General features: G+C 39.7%; 1 protein-coding gene across 7 annotated transcripts in view; it reads left to right on the top strand.

Moving 5' to 3' along the window:
- GPCPD1 (glycerophosphocholine phosphodiesterase 1) overlaps positions 1-20,123 on the top strand; it is a 55,296-nt gene that overhangs the window by 24,877 nt on the left and 10,296 nt on the right. For all 7 annotated transcript variants that reach the window (XR_009154904.1, XR_009154903.1, XM_058180927.1 and 4 more), the window contains 10 exons: positions 1,525-1,563; positions 5,448-5,571; positions 6,074-6,320; positions 7,309-7,471; positions 12,632-12,764; positions 13,261-13,315; positions 15,507-15,599; positions 16,990-17,067; positions 18,028-18,067; positions 19,247-19,308. Coding sequence is in view for 5 of the 7 variants with exons in the window: in XM_058180927.1 (XP_058036910.1) it covers positions 1,525-1,563; positions 5,448-5,571; positions 6,074-6,320; positions 7,309-7,471; positions 12,632-12,764; positions 13,261-13,315; positions 15,507-15,599; positions 16,990-17,067; positions 18,028-18,067; positions 19,247-19,308 (1,034 nt within the window). In the remaining 2 variants the exon portion in view is untranslated. The remainder of the gene's footprint in view (positions 1-1,524; positions 1,564-5,447; positions 5,572-6,073; positions 6,321-7,308; positions 7,472-12,631; positions 12,765-13,260; positions 13,316-15,506; positions 15,600-16,989; positions 17,068-18,027; positions 18,068-19,246; positions 19,309-20,123) is intronic.

The raw sequence follows: 20,123 nt of genomic DNA, 5'->3' as shown, positions 1-20,123 counted from the left end.
AAACAGGTTTTAAAATAAGCATGGATTACTGCAAGCATAAGTCATATACCTTTGGTTAATTTAGGAGAAACAATGCAACTGGAAACCTGGTATAATTTGGTCTTTTGCCTCCATTAAAAAGGTGATTTTATAAAGTAGCTTGTTTTCAATGAACTTGAAAATATTGTCCCGAGCCTTTTCATTCTACACCTCTGTTTTAATTGACAGACATCATTTCTCATTCAATCTAAACATATTGTTCAAAAGTAATTTCCATTTCTTAAAAAAAATAAGGCTTCAAATTATTAAACCTAGGTTGATAGTCTTAGGCTATTGCTGTGTGAGTGTTTACACAGGACGAGTCAAAGGGAACTCAGTGAGACCTGTCTGAGTAGATATACATGTTGTCTGCTGTACATGTTATCTGCGGCTTACTTTCATTTTCGGGCTTTCTGATTAAAAACAAGCCAGTCATAAATTACTTTGGCTTACTGATTCATTTTTTTAGTTAAATAATCAGAGATTTATGGCCTTCAGTAATAAAAGTTTTTTTCATTCTCTGATAGTCTAGATTCCATCCTGTTCAAGCATAGATAACATCTTAAATTCAGGTAGACTCTTTGTGATACAACATGATAAATAACTTTCACCTGCCTTTAAAGGTAAATTAGTAACTTATTATAATCAAAATATTTTCTAGATTAAGTCTCTAGGTACCAGTGACTCAACTTGCACACATTTTAGAAAAAATATTTGTGATATTTTCCAGCTAGTATTAAAGTTTTTTTTATTTACCCTTCCAATCTTGGAGAAAATAATCAAATAGAAAAATGCATTATTATCTATGAAGGGGATTATTATTATTATTCTAAACAGAATTTTCTTTGTAATATTGGAAGAAATGTGTCTTGTTCTCACATTGAGAAATGAATAATATTTATAATTTAAAATTTAAGGGAGGGTTAAATATAGCTATCAGTATGTCAAAGTTTTATTTTCAAAAACTTATTTAACCATGTTGAGTTTATTGTATATTTAAAGAATTATTTACATTTCTGTAGCATGTGAAGACTAATGCTTGAAAAGAAAAAATATTTAATAAAATATTTAAACGATAAACGTAGCAAATCAGATATTTTATCTTCTTAGCTGATATCATCTTCTGATTCATTCCATTAGTAATATATGATACATTGTCAAGTTGATGACATATTGTTTTCATATTTTAGATAACTTGGATGGAAAGAAATAACATCCTTCTAAGGATATTTTAAGACACACTTTATTAGTAAACAAAACTAAGCAGTATTTTTTAGGTTGCAGTAAAGTTACTTAGTATCTTCATATTTAAATATTCTATTGAAAATAGTGCTGAATTAGAGGTATTGTTAATTGTGTAAACCTCTAGTTGTCTAATCAGAAATAAGTTGCTTAAGTCCAAAGGATTTACTCTTTGGCAAGTGTGTAGTATTGCTGCCTAAACTAACAGTTAAATTATAATCTGCGAATGTGAACTATTCTCACACTTTGTCCTTTTAATTCTAGATAATATTTCCATTGATGATGGATTCTTTGGAGTCTTTGGTAAGTGGTCTTAACTTAAAATGTTAAGATGTAATATGTAAACACACTAGTAATAAGATGCTGCACTTTAAATGAAAAAATGCTTTTAAATAATTAGAATGGCAGAGAAGTAGAACCTTCCAAAGCCCTAAAAGCCCTCCAAATATCTTTTACTAAATTTTCATTTTTAATGTGCCAGAAGGAAAGGTATATCCTTACTGATTTTTATGGCTGTGGAAAGCATTTGAAAACCTGGTGACTTGAGCAAAGCATCACTCCTTAAATTTATGAAAGGCTTAATCTGGCTGCTTGTAAGAATTTCTAGTTGCTTAAATAAGCATGTAGAGACACTTTTATCCTGATTGCAAAAGTTGAAGTAGCCATGCATAAACATGTACATACTTGCAGAGAACCAACAACATTATTCACAGCAGTTACACCGGACTGTTCAAGTGCACTACTCCTAAGCCAGTGATGGCTAACATTTTCCGGACTGAGTGCCCAAAGCGTGTGCCCGAATCCCCCAAATGCAATGCACACGTGGCCCCCGTGCATGTGGCTGACCCCCTTGCATGCGCGCACGGCCACTGCACGCTCCCCGCCCCCATGAATGCACATGCGGGTCCCTGCATGCGCCATGCCCCCACACATGCATGGCAGATACCTGTGCATGCATGGCAGAGGTGAACTGGGGTGACAGCTCGCATGCCATCAGAGAGGGTGCTGCGTGCAACCTATGGCACGTGCCATAGGTTTGCAGTCACAGTCCTAAGCAATGTGACTTGGAAATATTCCATTTTGAAACCAAAAAATTACTGAAAGTTTAGTAAACATAATAAAATGTAATAAAACTAAACTAGAAAAAACAAGAAAAGTAAAAGAAGTTCAGAAATGCAGAGGAAAGAAAAAAGGAGAAAATAAAACTTCTAGTTAATATAATTCACTCTTTTAAAATTATGAATAAAACAACTTCTTACTATAGCCTAATTTTTGTTTTTCTTTTTTTTCTTTTTTCTTTTTTTATTCAAAAAGTTTTACAAAAATTTTTTCCCCCTTTCCCCCCCTCCTCTCCCCTCCCATCACAACCCCGCTCCCCCCCCCCGACTTCCCGGAACGGGCACAAGGTATAGTTAAAAATAAAACAAACATATGCTAAAAAATTTTCATCCCAACTTAATTATACCCCTACAATCATCAATTCCTAACTTCCCCCAAAAACAATAAAAAATAATACATCATAATCATTCAAAAACAGTCTGATAACTCTTAGTCTGATATCTACGTTGAATATAATCAATCCATTTTTTCCATTCCTTTAAGTATCTTTCTTGCGTATTATCTTTCAAAAAGGCTGATATCTTCGCCATCTCAGCCAAATTGGCAACCTTCAATATCCATTCTTCTATTGTAGGTAACTATAGCCTAATTTTTATTATGTATAGTCCACAAATCATCATCTTTTCAGGCAGTGAAATGATTCAGCAAAAGATCCATTAGGAATCACCAAAAATATCTAATAGTTTACCGTGATGTAACTGTCCGAGTTTATGTTTCTTATTTTTGCTCTTCATAATCTTGACCTTTAAATCATTCTAATGGCATCACAGTATCTGATCTTTCATCAAAGGAGTCTTTGACATTCAAAAGGAGCCTTCAAAGCTTGAACCAGCCTACTTTGGGATTTCTTGTCCCACCCATTCCAGGCCCAGATTCTTTTCTTGACTTATTTTTTGTATTCCCATTTTGGAAATCTCAATTTTTTTGTCTTCCATGCCTTCAAAATTGTATAATGTCTGTGTCAGGTAAGAGGGTTTTTTTAAATTCTTCATCTTCTAAATGTTTAACATTGAAATCTGTATCATTTCTGAGATACTAGTTATTAATATATCAGCCCATTTTTTGAAGGATTATTTTAAGACAAGTAAATGTGATAGCTGGCTTGGCCTTATAACTCTTTTCTGCCTGGTCCTTCAGTTTCCTCTAGTGCTCATTTGCAACCTTCATCAAACCTCAGTTCGTAATACAAGTTTACTTCTGTTTCAGTCATTTCCCATGAGTATAGTATTTAATTATACAATTGTATAAAAAAATAACGAATATTCCAAATCTCTGTATTCTCCCAATCCATTTAAAATTTAAATCAAAATTTTCTTTTTTTTTTTTGCTTTTTGCCAATTGTATATTATTTCAAACTTTTAAATCACTGTTTAAACTTCTTTAATTCAAAGAAGGTAAGACTCAACAGGCGTCAGATTTTGAAGTTCTTTAATATCCATAAAATAGTTGAATTGAACATTTCCAAATGTGATTAAAAAGTGAGTTAATCTGGCTTATTTGCGACTGCTGGGAGCAAAGATGTTGTCTCCCTTGGCTTCTGGCACTCAAATCCATGGGAGACCACTACTGTAAGGTCTCCTCACAAGAAGCTGCCAGACAGAGTACACATGGGTGATCTCCTGTTTTCTTCCTATCTGGAGAGATTCCAAAGAACTGATCTTCTTGCCAGTTCTTGTCCTGCAGGGCAGTCATCCACAGTGGAGTTGTCTTCGGTTAGTCTAGGGGGGTCAAATTCAATTTCATTGAGGGCCACATCAGGACTGTGGTTGACCTTGGGCACGGGGGGGGATGACTAGATGGGCGTGGCCAGCATGATGCCACTCAATTGGGTGTGGCCAGCTTGACACCAATCCCCAAACTGCTGGCATGTTTCCTCTTTGCATTGGGTAGACCGGGCCAAAGCCCCGCTGGCCCGCTGTTTCCTCTTTCCATTGGGTAGACTGGGCTGAAGCCACACTGGCCCGATGTTTCCTCTTCGCATTAGGTAGACTGGGCCAAAGCGACGTGGGCCGGCCCCTTACATTTTCCGGGATGACCCCGCGAAGTGGCCTGCGAGTTTGACATCCCTGAGTTAGCCAATACCTAGACAACCAACAAAACCATTCACAGCAGTTGCATTGATCCTTTCAATGCACACTACCACATTGTTTATAAGAATAATTTGGATTCTACATTTAAAATTCAATTCTAATTATGTTAAAATATAACTCAAAAGAATCCTTCCTACAGGTAAATTAACAGTAGGAAGCCCTGTAATAGAAAGAAAGCTTCGATAAGATCTATCTCTGTTGTAGCTCCTTCCATCTTCTGCAAAATTCATCCAATTTAATTTAGAGCCAGTACTACCAGGCTTAATGTATTTGCTGCTGGTAATGCTGGGATGAGTATGTATTAGTGTGTCTTTCTTCCCTCCAGTGTTTCTTTAACTTGACTAGGGAACAGTTTACAAGAAAAAAACATAAACTAATCCCCTTTCTACTATGTAGGATTGATTTTGGAAATCCAAACTTGAATTGTACTAGTATTCCATGTAATAGTTGCTAAAATTGGGCCAACCAAAATCTATTTTGATTTGGATCCATATTGACTAGTTCAGTAAGAAATAAGCTTAGGATGGCTTTTCCATGTGGAAACGAATACTAATGCAATAGTACCATATATACTGAAAAATAAACCCATCCACAGATAAGGTGACCATTTTTAATCTAAATAGCATAAATATATACCACCTGCACATAAGCCAACCTTCAAAATTTCAATTATGTTTTAATTTTTGCAGTTGGCTTATCCATGGATCGTGCACTTTTCATGGTATTTCAGTTATAATTGAAGGGTTGGCTTATTCTCAGATGGGCTAGTCTATAAATATAAAGAGGTACCTATTACTTACTGTCTATACTTGTGGTCTATCCATCTGTGGATAAGCCAAACTTTTTGGCTATATTTTTTTAACCTAAAACTCTCAGCTTATCCATAGTATAAAGTACCCAAATATTTTATTAGATGGGTTTTAATGATATTTCAGAATGTAGCAAGATGATTTTACAATACTTTTGTTGTTTTGTCAGATGATGTGGAGAGTGTTGATTCCGGATGGCTGACATGTCAGACAGAAATAAGGCTACGGCTACATTTTTCTGAAAAACCACCTGTATCGATAACAAAGAAAAAATTCAAAAAATCTAGGTTTAGGTACGGTTATTTTAGTCCATTTACAGTTTATTAAAGTGTTGTCTTTGCTTTTTATAAATGTAATGGTTGTTCTATGCATATCTTTTGTATGGGCTTTGCGTGGACTTTTTCATAAAAGCAATAGTAAAATAAGTGCCAACCTCAATTCTCAGTGGGAGAATTGAAGTTATTTACAGTTCTAAAACTGGTTCACTTGAACCTCTGGAACAAGGTCTATACTAAGCATACTCATGGTTAACTTTTGAATAAGTGTAGAAAAAAGTGTACATTTTTAGTAAATGTACTATTAGAGTAACCGTGGATGTCTTGTGTAAAGCACATTTGGATCAGTCAAGAGCTTGTCTCGTTCAGCTTCTTGTTGTCCATAATGGCCAATGAAATGCTTCTAGAAAAACATCAAGTAAGGTATAAGAGTATACCTTTGAAGGGCATCTGGCATGTGGGCAGCTGATCAATCATGTATACTACATCACTTAGCTTTTTTTTTTTTTTTACTGTTTAGAGTGAAACTCACCCTTGAAGGTTTGGAGGAAGAGGATGATGATGATGACGATGATGACAGACTTTTACCTATGCTTCATCATAAAATGGCAAATACGTTAGAAATTTCACTTATAAGTGATACTGAGTACAAGTCTCGACATTCTCAGCCTGAATGTGGATATGGTCTGCAGCCAGATCGCTGGACAGAATATACCATACAGACCATGGAACCAGATAACCTTGAATTAATCTTTGACTTTTTTGAGGTAAAGACTTAGCTATGTATAAAACTTGGTTCTTTTGTTTTGATGACTAATGACTGTTGATGTTCAGACATTTTTTTAAAATAAGCTCTAACAGAGAATGAGTTTGTAGTCAGACTACAATTTTTATTTAAAGTTCTTATTTAGTGTGTATAGGAAGCCTGATACTTTTTAGATGTTATGGACTGGAAGGATCTGTTTCTCACTCTATGTTTCAGTAACATTTGTCTCTGCTAGAACTGCATGATAACATATAGACCAAACCTCAAGTTGATGTAGGAATAGGCAGCTTAGTATCCTCCAGATACTTTGAATTATAATTTCCACAGTCACCTGTTGGTTATGCCTGAATAGAGCTATGGATCTAAATGGATCAAAATGTCCAGACAGCAATATGTTACCTATACCATGGCCTAGTATCCAAATGGAAACATCATGGTGTTACTTTAATGAGAAATCTCTCTTGCCTTAAATATCAGCACCATAGTTCATTAGCCCTTCTCAAAAGTATTGAATATACTACCAAATATAGAGAGCTTAGGCAGATCATCTAGCTTTTTCAAGAAATTCTTATTTTAAATCTCTAAATCTAGCATGGGGTTTTTAAAATAGTGACAAGATGAGTTATTTATAAATCAAGCATAACAATGGCTTTAATTAAACACAGAATAGCAAGGTTGGAAGGAACCTTGGAGGTCATCTAGTCCCTGCTTCAGCAGGAGACCTCATAGTATTTTAGACAAATGACTGTCCAGTCTTGTCTTGAAAGCCTCCAGTGATGGAGCACCCAAAATCTCTGAAGCCAAGCCATTCCACTGGTTGATTGTTAGGCAATTTCTCCTTAGTTCTAGGTTGCTTCTCTGCTTGGTTAGTTTCCATCCATTGTTTCTTGTCTTGTGGAATACCTTTCCAATTTTAGGCAAAATTGATATGCTTTCACCTTTTGCATAAACAAAGTAATAATTTTAAATACCTAATTTTGTAATTATAGGAGGATCTTAGTGAAACCGTTATCCAAGGAGATGAGATTCCAGGCCATGTGGGCTCCGCTTGTCTGTTATCTTCCACCCTTGGAGAATCAGGAAAGAGCGCTGGTATTCTCACGCTTCCCATTATGAACAGAGGTTCACGAAAAACAATAGGAAAAGTTAGAGGTATGTTTATTTTCTAAAAAAATAATGGTAGCAATGCATACATGGACTTAGGCTAAATACATTTCTTACTACTTGATTTTTAAATACTGATTTGATTAGCACTTGACAGAATTACATGCATGCTGGAAGGGAGGGTAATAATCTAATGACTCCACCAGAATACCAAGAGGCAAATTTAAATTCAGTCGGAATTTTCACTGCGCATGCTCCAAGATGGCGCAGTGAAAATTCCGACTGAACGGGATGGCGGCCTTTCCTAGGGGGCTGGGATCAAGAGGGGTTTGTTTTCTGACCTTCTGGTCCCAGACCCTGCCGGGGGAAAATCTTACCCAGCGTTCGTGGTAAAGCTGGCCGAGCTGGTGGTCCGGGACAAGCGGCAGGCCCAACGTTGCCTTCGGTCTTCTGCTGGGGGGGCGGCCGCAGTGGCCGCAGCATGACTTCCACTTTCCGCCGCCAGTGGCGGCGGTGGCGGCCTCCCCCGGGGGCTGAAGGTTTTCTTTCATCGACACTGGAGAGGCAGAGGGTCGGACGAGGCATCTGGAGGGTCCAGCCCATTGAAGAGGGAGTTGGAGGTCGAGGCTGGCCCTCTTTCGGACCCTCTGCAGTTCGGCCCAGGATGGCAGCGGCGGCGGCGGCGCAGCGGCCTTTCCTCCTGATGGGTCTATCTTGGATGATCGAAGCCCTCACCAAGGCTATGTTTGAAGAGCCAGAGGAGGTTGGAGGAAACAACCTGAGGGTGGAACCTGCCGAAGAGTGGGCTCAAAGCAGGTTCGGGCCCTCTTCCTGGCCCCCGCCTTCGGGGGGTGTCGGCAGCCGTGTCGGCGGCGTCGGCAATGGACTTTTGCTGGCGGCGAGGGCAGCGACGTTGGCTTTTCCATGGCCGGATTTGGTCAGGACCCCCGACCTCTGGTTTCTTTGGTGCCTGGTGTTGGTCCCTGGCCCACATGGCTTTTAACATCAAGGCCTACTGGACTGGCACGGAGGAGAGAGGCTGGTTTCATCTGGACCTGGGGCGAGTGGTAGCCGATTTGGGTTTGGTGGTAGAGTAACGGCCCCACGGAGTCCTGGAAGTCCACGGTCCATTCTGCCAGCCGGGGAGCCTCGTCCTGCTGTGGTGATATCTTGACCGGCCAGGATGGGCCGCTAACCGTACTATTGTCATGCGGATATTTTCAACTGCGGACCTTCTTGCCCTGCGAGATTCCCCTCTCTCGCAGGTTTGGTCCTCCACATTATCAAGGGCCCATCTTGAGGACGGGTTTTGGAACTCCGAGAGTTGGCATGCTAAATCTAGGAGGCTTAGGGGATTTTTAACAAATTGTTTTAATCCTTTTTTTAAGGGGAGTCTTAATGGGAATTTTAAGGGGAGGAGGGAAATTGACGGGTCTGGGTTGGGGGGGAGGATGGGTGGGTGGGGGAACCCGTCGGGGAGGGAGCCAAGTCCAACATGTGTTCGCGGCGGTAATTTAACAGGTCCGAAGGTGGCGGGGAGGGTCTAGTTCCAGTTTATCAGGGTTGTGTTATCAATACGGTAAGTGGGAGAGGCAGATATAGCGGAAGGGGGGGGCACATCAGGTTTTGGGGTACGCCCTCGCTGTTTGAGAGCGATCGCGTGCTCCGGCCCCCCAGAATTTTCCCGTTCCCCGAGTGGCCAGAGTACTCGGGACTTAGGCCTTCGGCTGATGTTATGTAATGCAAGGTCCGTGGTTAACAAAGCCCCCCTGATTTCAGATCTAATTCAGGAGGGGACCATGGACGTTATGGGCATTACGGAAACCTGGTTGGGCACCGAAGGGGGGGTTCCCCTAGTAGAGATGTGCCCACCAGGTTTCCGAGGATTCCATCAGCCGAGGGCCCAAGGTAGGGGTGGCGGGGTGGCGGTTATCATTAAGGAGAGTCTGGAACCGAGGGAGACCTCTGGAACCGAGGGAGACCACTGTGCCTCAGATAGCTGGATGTGAATCCCTCTATGTGAAGTGGGGTCGTAGGACTCAGGTGGGCTTGTTGATCACGTACCTGGCTCCTTGCTGCGTGACAACAGCCCTGCACGAGCTGTTGGAGTTGCTGGCTGGGCTGGCAGTTGAAACCCCTAGACCAGGGATGTCCAAACTTGGCCCCTTGAAGAGTGGTGGACTTCAACTCCCAGAATTCCCTAGCCAGCAACTTGCTCATATTTATAGGTCATGCTGACTGGGGAATTCTGGGAGTTGAAGTCCACCACTCTTCAAGGGGGCAAGTTTGGACACCCCTGCCCTAGACTGTTGGTCATGGGGGATTTCAATCTGCCATCAACCGGCGCGGCATCCTCGGCGGCTCGGGAGTTCATGGCTTCCATGACGGCCATGGACCTGACTCAATTAGTTGACGGCCCTACCCACATCGGGGGAGGCACCCTAGATTTGATTTTTATCTCTGGTTGAATGATCTGATTTTAAATGATTTAGTTGTCGAACCTTTGTCATGGTCAGATCATTTTCTCCTTCGTCTAGACTTTCTGACCACTACCCACCACCGCAGGGAGACGGAACCAATACGTTGGTTCCGTCCCAGGCGCCTGATGGACCCAAAGAGGTTCCTGATGGAGCTTGGGCCGTTTCCCGAGAATCTGGCCTGCAGCACGACTGAAGAGCTAGTCGCGGCCTGGGAACAGGCCGCAGCTGGAGCTTTGGACCGTGTCGTGCCTTTGCGGCCTCTGACCCGGCGTCGGTCTCAACCAGCTCCTTGGTTTTCCGAGGAGCTGAGGGAGATGAAACGCCAGAGAAGATGCCTAGAGAGTGCCTGGAGATCCAGCTGTTCTGAGGCTGACTGGACACTAGTTAGGTCCTATAGTAGGACCTACCTAGTGGCATTGAGGGATGCGAAACGTTCCTACGTTTCCTCCCTCATTGCGTCGGCAGATAACCGCCCGGCCGCCCTGTTTCGGGTGACCCACTCTCTCCTTCAACAGGAGGGGCGGGAGGACCCTTTACAAAGGCGTGCCGAGGAGTTTAACGGTTATCTATACGATAAAATCATTCAGCTTCGGAACGGATTGGATCAAAATTGGGTAGATCCAAGCGAGAGTTTCGAGACCCGTCTTGTTGAGACTGTTTGGGATAGTTTTGACCCTGTGACTCCCGAGGACATGGACAGGTTGCTGGGAAGGTTGAATGCCACCACATGTTTACTGGACCCGTGCCCCTCCTGGTTGGTGGTAGCCACGCAGGAGGTGACACGAGGCTGGCTCCGGGGGATTACAAATGCTTCTTTGCGGGAGGGGGTCTTTCCCGCTTCCTTGAAAGAGGCGGTGGTGAGACCTCTCCTCAAGAAGCCTTCCCTGGACCCAGCTGTTTTAGGAAATTACCATCCAGTCTCCAATCTTCGCTTCACAGCGAAGGTTGTAAAGAGTGCGGTGGCATGTCAGCTACCCCAGTACCTGGATGAAACTGTCTGTCTAGACCCGTTCCAGTCCGGCTTTCGGCCCGGATACAGTACAGAGACGGCTTTGGTCACGTTGGTGGATGATCTCTGGAGGGCCAGGGATAAGGATTACTCCTCTGCCCTGGTCCTATTAGATCTCTCAGCGGCTTTCGATACCATCGACCATGGTATCCTGCTGCGCTGGTTGGAGGGTCTGGGAGTGGGAGGCACCTTTTATCGGTGGTTCTCCTCCTACCTCTCTGACCGGACGCAGACGGTGTTGACAGGGGGGCAGAGATCGACTCCGAGGTGCCTCATGTGTGGGGTGCCGCAGGGATCAATCCTCTCGCCCCTCTTGTTCAACATCTATATGAAGCCGCTGGGCAAGATCATCAGTGGTTTTGGGGTGAGGTACCAACTCTACGCTGATGACACGCAGTTGTACTTTTCCACCCCAGGCCACCCCAACGAAGTTATCGATATACTGTCCCGGTGCTTGGAAGCCGTATGGGTCTGGATGGGGAGGAACAGGCTCAAGCTTAATCCCTCCAAGACGGAGTGGCCTGTGGATGCCGGCACCCCGGTACAGTCAGCTGCAGATGCGGCTGTCGTTGGGGGCGAGACATTGGCCCCGATGGAAAGGATGCGCAACTTGGGCCTGCTCCTGGATGGGCGGTTGTCCTTTGAAGACCATTTAACGGCCGTCTCCAGGAGAGCTTTTTATCAGGTTTGCCTGATCCGCCAGTTGCGCCCCTTCCTGGACCGGGATGCCCTATGCACAGTCACTCACGCTCTCGTTACCTCTCGCTTGGACTATTGCAATGCTCTCTACAGGGGGCTCCCCTTGAAGAGCACCCGGAGACTCCAGTGAGTCCAGAATGCGGCTGCGCGGGTTATTGAGGGAGCAGTTCGGAGCTCCCATGTAACACCCATCCTGCGCAGACTGCACTGGCTGCCTGTTGTCTTCCGGGTGCGCTTCAAGGTATTGGTTACTACCTTTTAAAGTGCTCCATGGCTTAGGACCAGGATACCTACGGGACCGTCTACTGCCATCTTCTATCTCCCAGCGATCGGTGCGTTCTCACAGAGAGGGACTCCTTAGGGTGCCGTCAGCCAAGCAATGTCGACTGGCAGCCCCCAGGGGGAGGGCCTTCTCTGTGGGGGCTCCTACCCTGTGGAACGAACTTCCCCCCGGACTTCGACAACTATCTGACCTTAGGACCTTTCGCCGCGAACTTAAAACCTATTTATTCCACCTTGCTGGATTGGCTTGAATTTTTAAAATTTTAACTTGATTTTATGGGTTTTAAATTTTTGTAAATTTTATAGGGTGTTATTGTATTTTAAATTTGGCCAATTGAATAAGTTTTTTAAGGGTTGTTCTTAGTATTGTATGTGTTGTTCTTTTTTGTATTTTATCCTGGCTGTGCACCGCCCTGAGTCCTTCGGGAGAACGGCGGTATACAAATTAAATTATTATTATTATTATTATTATTATTATTATTATTATTATTATTATTATTATTATTATTATTATTATTATTATTATTATTATTATTATTATTATTATTATGAAAACAAACATGGTATGCAATGAAAGTAACAAGGATCTATTTAATGGTTATTGATATCAGTATAAGTGAACCTTTCTTGTTTAGGTTTGGAAAGCTTGGTCGCTTTCCAGTGGACTTAAATGAAATATACTTTAATTGTTAAAAATGAAGAATCAGAAAAACAATGCTATTTACTCTCTTTCCATAGTGGACTATATAATTATTAAGCCAATTAATGGGTTTTCCTGTGATATGGAAGCTTCATATGCCAAATACTGGAAACCAAGAACAGGACTGGATGTTGGCCATAGGGGCGCTGGGAACTCTACAACTACAACTAAGTAAGATCATCTGATTGAATTATAATTATAAATTCATACATTGAAGCTTTCTGTATGAAAGGTAGGGACAGTGGATTCTTCAATCCTGTACAATCTGCATGAAATAAAATTCCTTGTTCCCCTCATTTGTCTGAAGGGGAAAAGTCAAATTAGAGGCAAAAGCTAGAACTTCAATTCAACACATTCTAAAGTACTGGGCCCAAATATTTACTCCTCAACTAAGTTCATAAATTAAAAGCTTTGGAGTAAGTAATGTTTATTTTATAGTAATAAAATATTTTAGTGGCAGTATCATCAACTCTGTGTATGACTTTTGAATTACAGTAATATTTTTGATTTTCATATTTTTTTTTAAAAACAGAAAATTCTGTAGCATAAGATTTTATATTATTTCTATTAACAGGAAAACATGACTTAAGATGTATCTTTACATATTGTAGATCATATCTGTTTTATTGTATTTGCACTGATTTCCTTTATATGTGGGTCTTTTCAGACTTGCTAAAATTCGAGAAAATACCATTGCTTCTTTAAAGAATGCTGCTAAACATGTATGTATACTACTTTTTAAAAAATAGATTTATTTTTGCATACTAACATTTAGAAATATCTGTTTGCAAGTAAATAAATGATCCATGCTTGAAAAAAACTGGCTGAAATCCAACTAATGTTTTTCTGCCACTGATAAGCCCTCAATATAAGAGAGAGAGAGCCATTCCCCCTTCTGTTCTCCAAATGTGCTGTTGAAAGTCACCAATTATCTTGGGTTCCAATTATAGCACACATGAATTAATACATTAGTTTTTTATAAACATCAGTTTTCGATCTTCCTTTTCATTCCTTAGAACTATTGTCTCCCCTCTCTAAAAAGCAAAAGAAATTGACAGTGGGATATTTCTGCAGTTTAATTATACAGCACCTATAAAAGATAAAAGATTGGGTGGAAAGCAGTATCCTCGTTTAGCCTTACATATTTTAATTGTCACATTTTCTATGAAAATTTTATGTTGCTGTACTTGAGATTTTAACGTATTAATCTCTTTAATAGGCTTTAGTGATATTCCCAAATATTATCCTTGTAAAATAATTACTGTCTTGTGAATTTTCACAGTGGGAGATAGTTGTCAATTACTTTACAACCTAATAACTACCTCAAAATTCTAGCTGTATGACACGAGCCCTCCACCCAAAAGGCAGAAGAAGGACTGCAAAAAGTGTAAAGGACAAAAACTTTGAAAAGACTCTGAAATTATATCATTCTTTTTAAAATGTCAGTTGTTGTTATTTGTTGTTAGTTGTGAAGTCGTGTCCGACCCATCGCGACCCCATGGACAACATTCCTCCAGGCCTTCCTGTCAGTATTGATTGTTTACTTAAAAAATATCTTATGCTAGCAAATTGTCAGTTGATGCAATATATAAAATATAACAGGAAGCAATGGCTCAGTGGTTAATGGCATTGAGCTTGTCAGCTGAAAATCTGTGTTCAAGACCCAAGCGCCGCATGACAAGGTGCTCTTCTTACTTGCCCAGCTGCTGCCAACATAGCAGCTTGAAAACATGCAAATGCGAGTAGATAAATTGGTACTACGGTAGAAATGTAACAATGTTATCTAGCCACATGACCACAGAAGTCTCTTTGGACAATGCTGGCTTTCTTGGCTAAGAAACAGAGGTGATCATCATCATCTATAGTTGGACATGACTGGATAGGGAAAACCTTTATCTTTAAAATATATTAACTATATAGCTCGAGGTAAGCGTGATGGAACAAAATCGAGAACAATATTAAATATCAGAAATTATTTCATAGCACATTTGGGGAAGCAGCAATAGTATCATAAGAAAAAAACAGTTGTCAAACAAATATCTGTTGTGTCCTTGATAATATGTTCATTTCCTCTGGAAAACCATATTTACATAGTCAGTTTATAGTAACTGATATTCCCACTGAAAGAAATTGACTCCATTTGCACCAGTTTTTTTAGTTGTTTTGTGATTGAAAACTTTAAAAAGCTTGTTACTTTTTAGAATACATGCAGATGAAATTGTGGGGAAAGAATGAATGTACAAATTATTCTAGATCTTAAATTTTCATATATTTCTTCTTCATGCATTCATGCCCATCTATTCGAAGAGATCTCCCCACTCATTCTAAATTGAAGACCGCTTTGAATCTGTAAAGGAAGCTCTGTGGCTCCAATTCAAAGTCAAGGAATTATTTTACAATTATTGCCCAAATTATGTACCTAATGCCTAAGGGAATTTTAATGCGTAGTAATGGGATAAGGGATCATTGATGAATTCTATGAAGGGGTATAATACTGAACATTGCTTGAATTTTTTGTTCTTGCAACCTGAAGGTACCTAAAATGTTTCCCCACAGAATCTCAATAAGCTATTTTTGTATTGTAAATTTCAATAGGAAAGATGGAGGAAAATTTTAATTTCATGAGATAATAAATAGATGTTAAGTGATTTAGTTAATTAAATGCTTTTTAATGAAAATAAAATTTATTTTTGTGTGCTGGGCCCTGCTTCTAGGAGTGCAACTCCTGGGATTTCTCTCAAAGTATATATTGAGCCATCAGACTCCATCGGAGAAAGATGACATGAAAATATTTTAACAGGCTTGGAATGAATGGGAGAGAACTCCTTTATGTGCATGTTTTTTCTACTCAGCTTCTAAATTCTACATTGCTTATCTCCCTCCGCCTTTCTCCCCCTCACCCTTTTTACTTAGGGAGCAGCCTTTGTGGAATTTGATGTACACCTTTCCCGAGATCAAGTCCCAATTATATATCATGATCTTACTTGCTGCATTGCAATGAAAAAGGTATGTTCATTGTACATGAACATAGTTAATGTTTTGAGTGTCCATTACATGGTTTTAATTCAAGAAGCTAATGTTGTTGATAGCAATACAATTCAATTAATGGTTTCTGTTTCAGAATACTGTATTTTACCTATTTATTTCCTTCTCTTGATACTCAAGATTAAATTATTAAGTTTAAAGCAGCTATTTATCCAAATGAATCACAGGGATATTTATTAGAGTAACATGCCTCGAATGGGAAATTTGGAAAAAAATATGTGGTTTTCTAGAAAGCACTGTCTTTCAGGAGAGTATGCTGTCTTTTCTTGTTCTTTTTATGTTGTCTATACATTGAGCTTGTCGATCGAAAGGTTGGCAGCTTGGCGGTTCAAATCCTTAGTACTGCTGTGTAACAGGGTGAGCTCCCATTACTTGTCCCAGCTGCCAACCTAGCAGTTTCGAAAGCACGTAAAAATGCAAGTAGAAAAAATAGGGACCACCTTTGGTGGGAAGGTAACAGCGTTCCGTGCGCCTTTGGCATTGAGTCATGCCAGCCACATGACCACGGAGACGTCTTCGGACATCACTGGCTCTTTGGCTTTGAAACGGAGATGAGCACCACCCCCTAGAGTCGGCAACGACTAGCATGTATGTGCGAGCGGAACCTTTACCTTTACCTATAGTCTAAATACCTTGAAATTCCTAATAAGGGAATCTTTAATATTATCCTGATTGTTACTTTACTTATTAGCTTCAGTTTTTTATTTGCTTTTTAATTAATATAAAACTATTATAGATTAATACAAATTTGTATAAATAATTACTACAAAAATACTTACATTGACTCTACAACACAATCTGCATATGTTCATCTGGGAGTAAGTCCTATTAAATTTATGTATTAGGGTTGTTTTTTTATCTTACCTATATTACTTTATAAATAAGTCAAGGCAATGAACATATTAGTTTTAAGGGAAATTTTATTAATTTTAAATGGGGTTTTTAGTATGGAAAATTTTAATTTCAGGCTAATTTAATAAGTTTTTAAATGGTATTTTAATTTGTATATTGTGTTGTTCTTATTTTTGCCTGTACACCGCCCTGAGTCCTTCGGGAGAAGGGCGGTTTAAAAATTAAATAAAATAAATAAATAAATAATAAATATCTCATTCTTCCTCTTATTTTTCCCATAGCAACCCTTGTAAACTGGGTTGGGCTAAGAGAATGTCTTGCCCAAAATTGCCCAGCTGGCTTTTATCCCTAAGGGGGGAAGTGCTAGAATTCACATTTTCCTGGTTTCTAACCTGGTACCTTAACTACCAGATCTACTTCCTAGCAGATAGCCTTAGAAGAATTTCTAACGTTCAGTGACTTTATAACCTACCTGTATTTTTTCACTCTTTCTATAAAGAAAAAGGAAACTGAACCATTGGAATTATTTGAGATTGCAGTTAAAGAGCTTACATTTCCCCAGCTGAAGTTATTAAAGGTACAGTATTGTATTGCCTGATTCATTAACCGTGTCTCAAAAAATATACCAAGTAACAGTGTTATTTATCTGGGTTACCTATGCTTAGGGGAACCATTTGTTCCTGTCTTAGTGGGCAGTTCCAGTCAGTGGGAGATACAAAATTGGCTCAGTGATCTCTCCTTTGTGAGGTACCCCAAATGTTCTCTTACATTTTGTATTTCGTATCTTCGTGAAGCTGCTTGGAGGATTATTGGGGTGCAAAATTATTAATATACTGCTCGTACACATTTTAATATTGCCATCTCAGATCTTGCTAGAAATGCTGTTTAACTCCTGCCTGCAGGATCTGGATGGCTTTTCTATCATGGTGCCTGCATTATGGAACAAACTCCTTCTAAAAATTAGGCTGTCTCCCTCACTGATTGTCTTCTGAAGGCTTTGAAGACTTGGTTTTGAGGAATATTTGTGATTGTTGCTATTTGGATGTCTGTTTCTCATTATTAAATATTATAAATGTTTGATTGATTATGTGCTTTCAACCAAGTCAGCATCAGCTCTTAGAGACCACATAGATTTTCTCCATTATGCGCTGTTCATAACCTCTTCAGGTCTTCCAATAGTGTGCCAACCACTTTATTCCTGGTTGTTGTCTTCTTTTTCTTTCCACCTTTCCAAGCATTAGAGCCTTTAATATTTGATATTTGAATATTCTGTTGTAAGCCATTGTAGTTGTAAAGACTTGGCAGCATAGAAATTTTATAAATACATTCGTGACATTGACATTTATAAGACTATTCGTGATGCTGTGCCCTGTAAAAGTCACATAGCAACAAGGTTTTTATTATCAGGTAGACAGTTTACGTCTTTATTTTTAGGACAAAATTTTACAGATACTGCTCAGAAAATGAATATGCTTGAAAAGTTTTGCGACTTTTGATAAACAAAGGTTTCTAAAATATTTATTCATTCAATTTGTAGTTGACACATGTGACTGCTTTGAAATCTAAAGATAGTCAAGGTATGTAGAAGTCTAAACTCTTGGTCATGTTTCCACAGTGCATATTTATGAATTTATTAATGACTTTGCTGGTTAATTTCAATAGTTTGTAGTGTGTTTAGGTGGGAGTAGATTTTATAATATAGCACTGTTAATATTCAAAATAGATTTCCTATTTATGAGAACTCTCCACCGGTTTTTAGTGATTCACTATCCTATTTTTTAATAAAGCAATAAGCCACCAAAAAATAGAAAAACAAACAGCAGTTCTTTAATCGAATTAGTAAACTATCCCTTTGGAATTGGTTCCTGGTTAAACTGAGCAATATACCGGATACATTTTCATAATTCTGTATTGAGATATTGAAGAAGGCCAATTACTGCATATATGTTTTTTAGTCCAGTGGCCCCCAACCTTTTGGGCATCAGAGACTGGTTCTGTGGAGAGAGGCTTTTCCACAGACTGGAGGGGGTGTGGCTTCATGTGCTGCCTAATTCCCGCGGATGGGGCTTCACTTGTTTGTATGGCCCAATTTCTAGCATGCTGTGGACCGGTGCCGGTCCATGGACCCGGGGTTGAGGACCTCTGTTTTAGTCTAACTCCCTCCTATTTTACGAGGCATTTAAGATGGATTTTATAACAGATGCTTATTGATGTATGAAATGTTTTTATCATTCACAAAAGTCAAGGAAGAAGATTAATGGGAGACAATTTAGATGTGCTGTTATCATTAAATTAGCCATTACATATTACATTTATGTTATTACAGCTCTGCCTTGGAACAAGATAAATTGCTGGCCTTTATAAATGGAAGGGTACTCTGTCGACCAACTGAAGCACCCTGATACCTTGGCCCTGAAAGTACCTGGCAGAATGTCAGAATGTTGATGGTGCGATTTACATGTTTAAAAAGAGTGATATAAAAGTGAGGATGAGAGTACACAGTCTCCTTTCACCCTTAATCCTCAAATCCAAAAATAGCTCCTAGTTTTTCAGTTGTGTCCCTTCCATTGACATCATGGTCTCATTGAAAGGTTTCTGATCCATTATCAGGTTACGCGTGTGAATTGTTACCTCCAAGGTGAAAAAAATTGGACATCTCTACCTCAGACTATGCATCATTGGTAATTTCATTAACGGTTGAAATTAGGTGCCCTTTATTTAATTTTTTTCTTTCATTTTATATTTCTTCTCTACAGAGTCACTTAAAGAAGATGAAAATGTACCTTCTGAGATGCAGCCATTCCCTTCTTTACAATCAGTAAGCTACCATCTAGTCATTTTAGTACATTTTAGTATAAGCTCTGAATTAGAATACTAGAGGTATTAAAACCTAAGAGAATAATCCCATGATTTTAAAAAATACTAAAAATAATATTTGGTTCTATTACAGATAGTGAGCAAGATGATGTAAATAATTTTAATTGTTTTTGTTGCTTTGTAAGTATTTTTAAATCTGTTGCATAATCAGAGCTGAACTTTTATGCTTCTAATGCTTGTGGCTAAAGACAGCTTATAGACCAGAGGTTCCCAATCTTTTTCGCCCGCGGCTCCCCCGGAAATCCGACCTGCAACTGCGCATGCGCACCAGACGCACCAGAAATGGCGCATCAGCGCCAGACCCAGCGGGTGCAGATATTCCGCGGCGCCCCCATGACGATAGCGCGGCTCCCTGGGGAGCCGCGGCTCACACTTTGGGAATCACTGTTATAGACAATGATTTCAGTGTCTCTGCCTCATGGAACTCTGTTAGCATTTATTTTGTTAATTTGATATACATGTAATGTGAATATACTCAAGGCAAGAATAACCAAAATATATGTATCAAACTTAATTTTTAAAATTACATATAATCAAAGAAATTAAATCAAGGCTAGGTAACAGATAAAAATACCAGATAGACATTAAGGTGGCTATTACAAAATGCTAATCTTCCAAACCAATGGAAATTCTTTCCGATAATGTCAAAGAGGTGTCCTGGATCAAGAATTCCATAAATAAAACATAGGTGTAGAGAAAACTCCAGTGTACTAAACTTATAAAAAGCAGATTCAAGAAACTGATCATTTAAATTAG

Source organism: Ahaetulla prasina, chromosome 1 (genome assembly GCF_028640845.1).
Source record: "Ahaetulla prasina isolate Xishuangbanna chromosome 1, ASM2864084v1, whole genome shotgun sequence".
NCBI classification, from domain to species: domain Eukaryota; kingdom Metazoa; phylum Chordata; class Lepidosauria; order Squamata; family Colubridae; genus Ahaetulla; species Ahaetulla prasina.
This window is presented reverse-complemented; position numbering and strand designations above follow the sequence as displayed.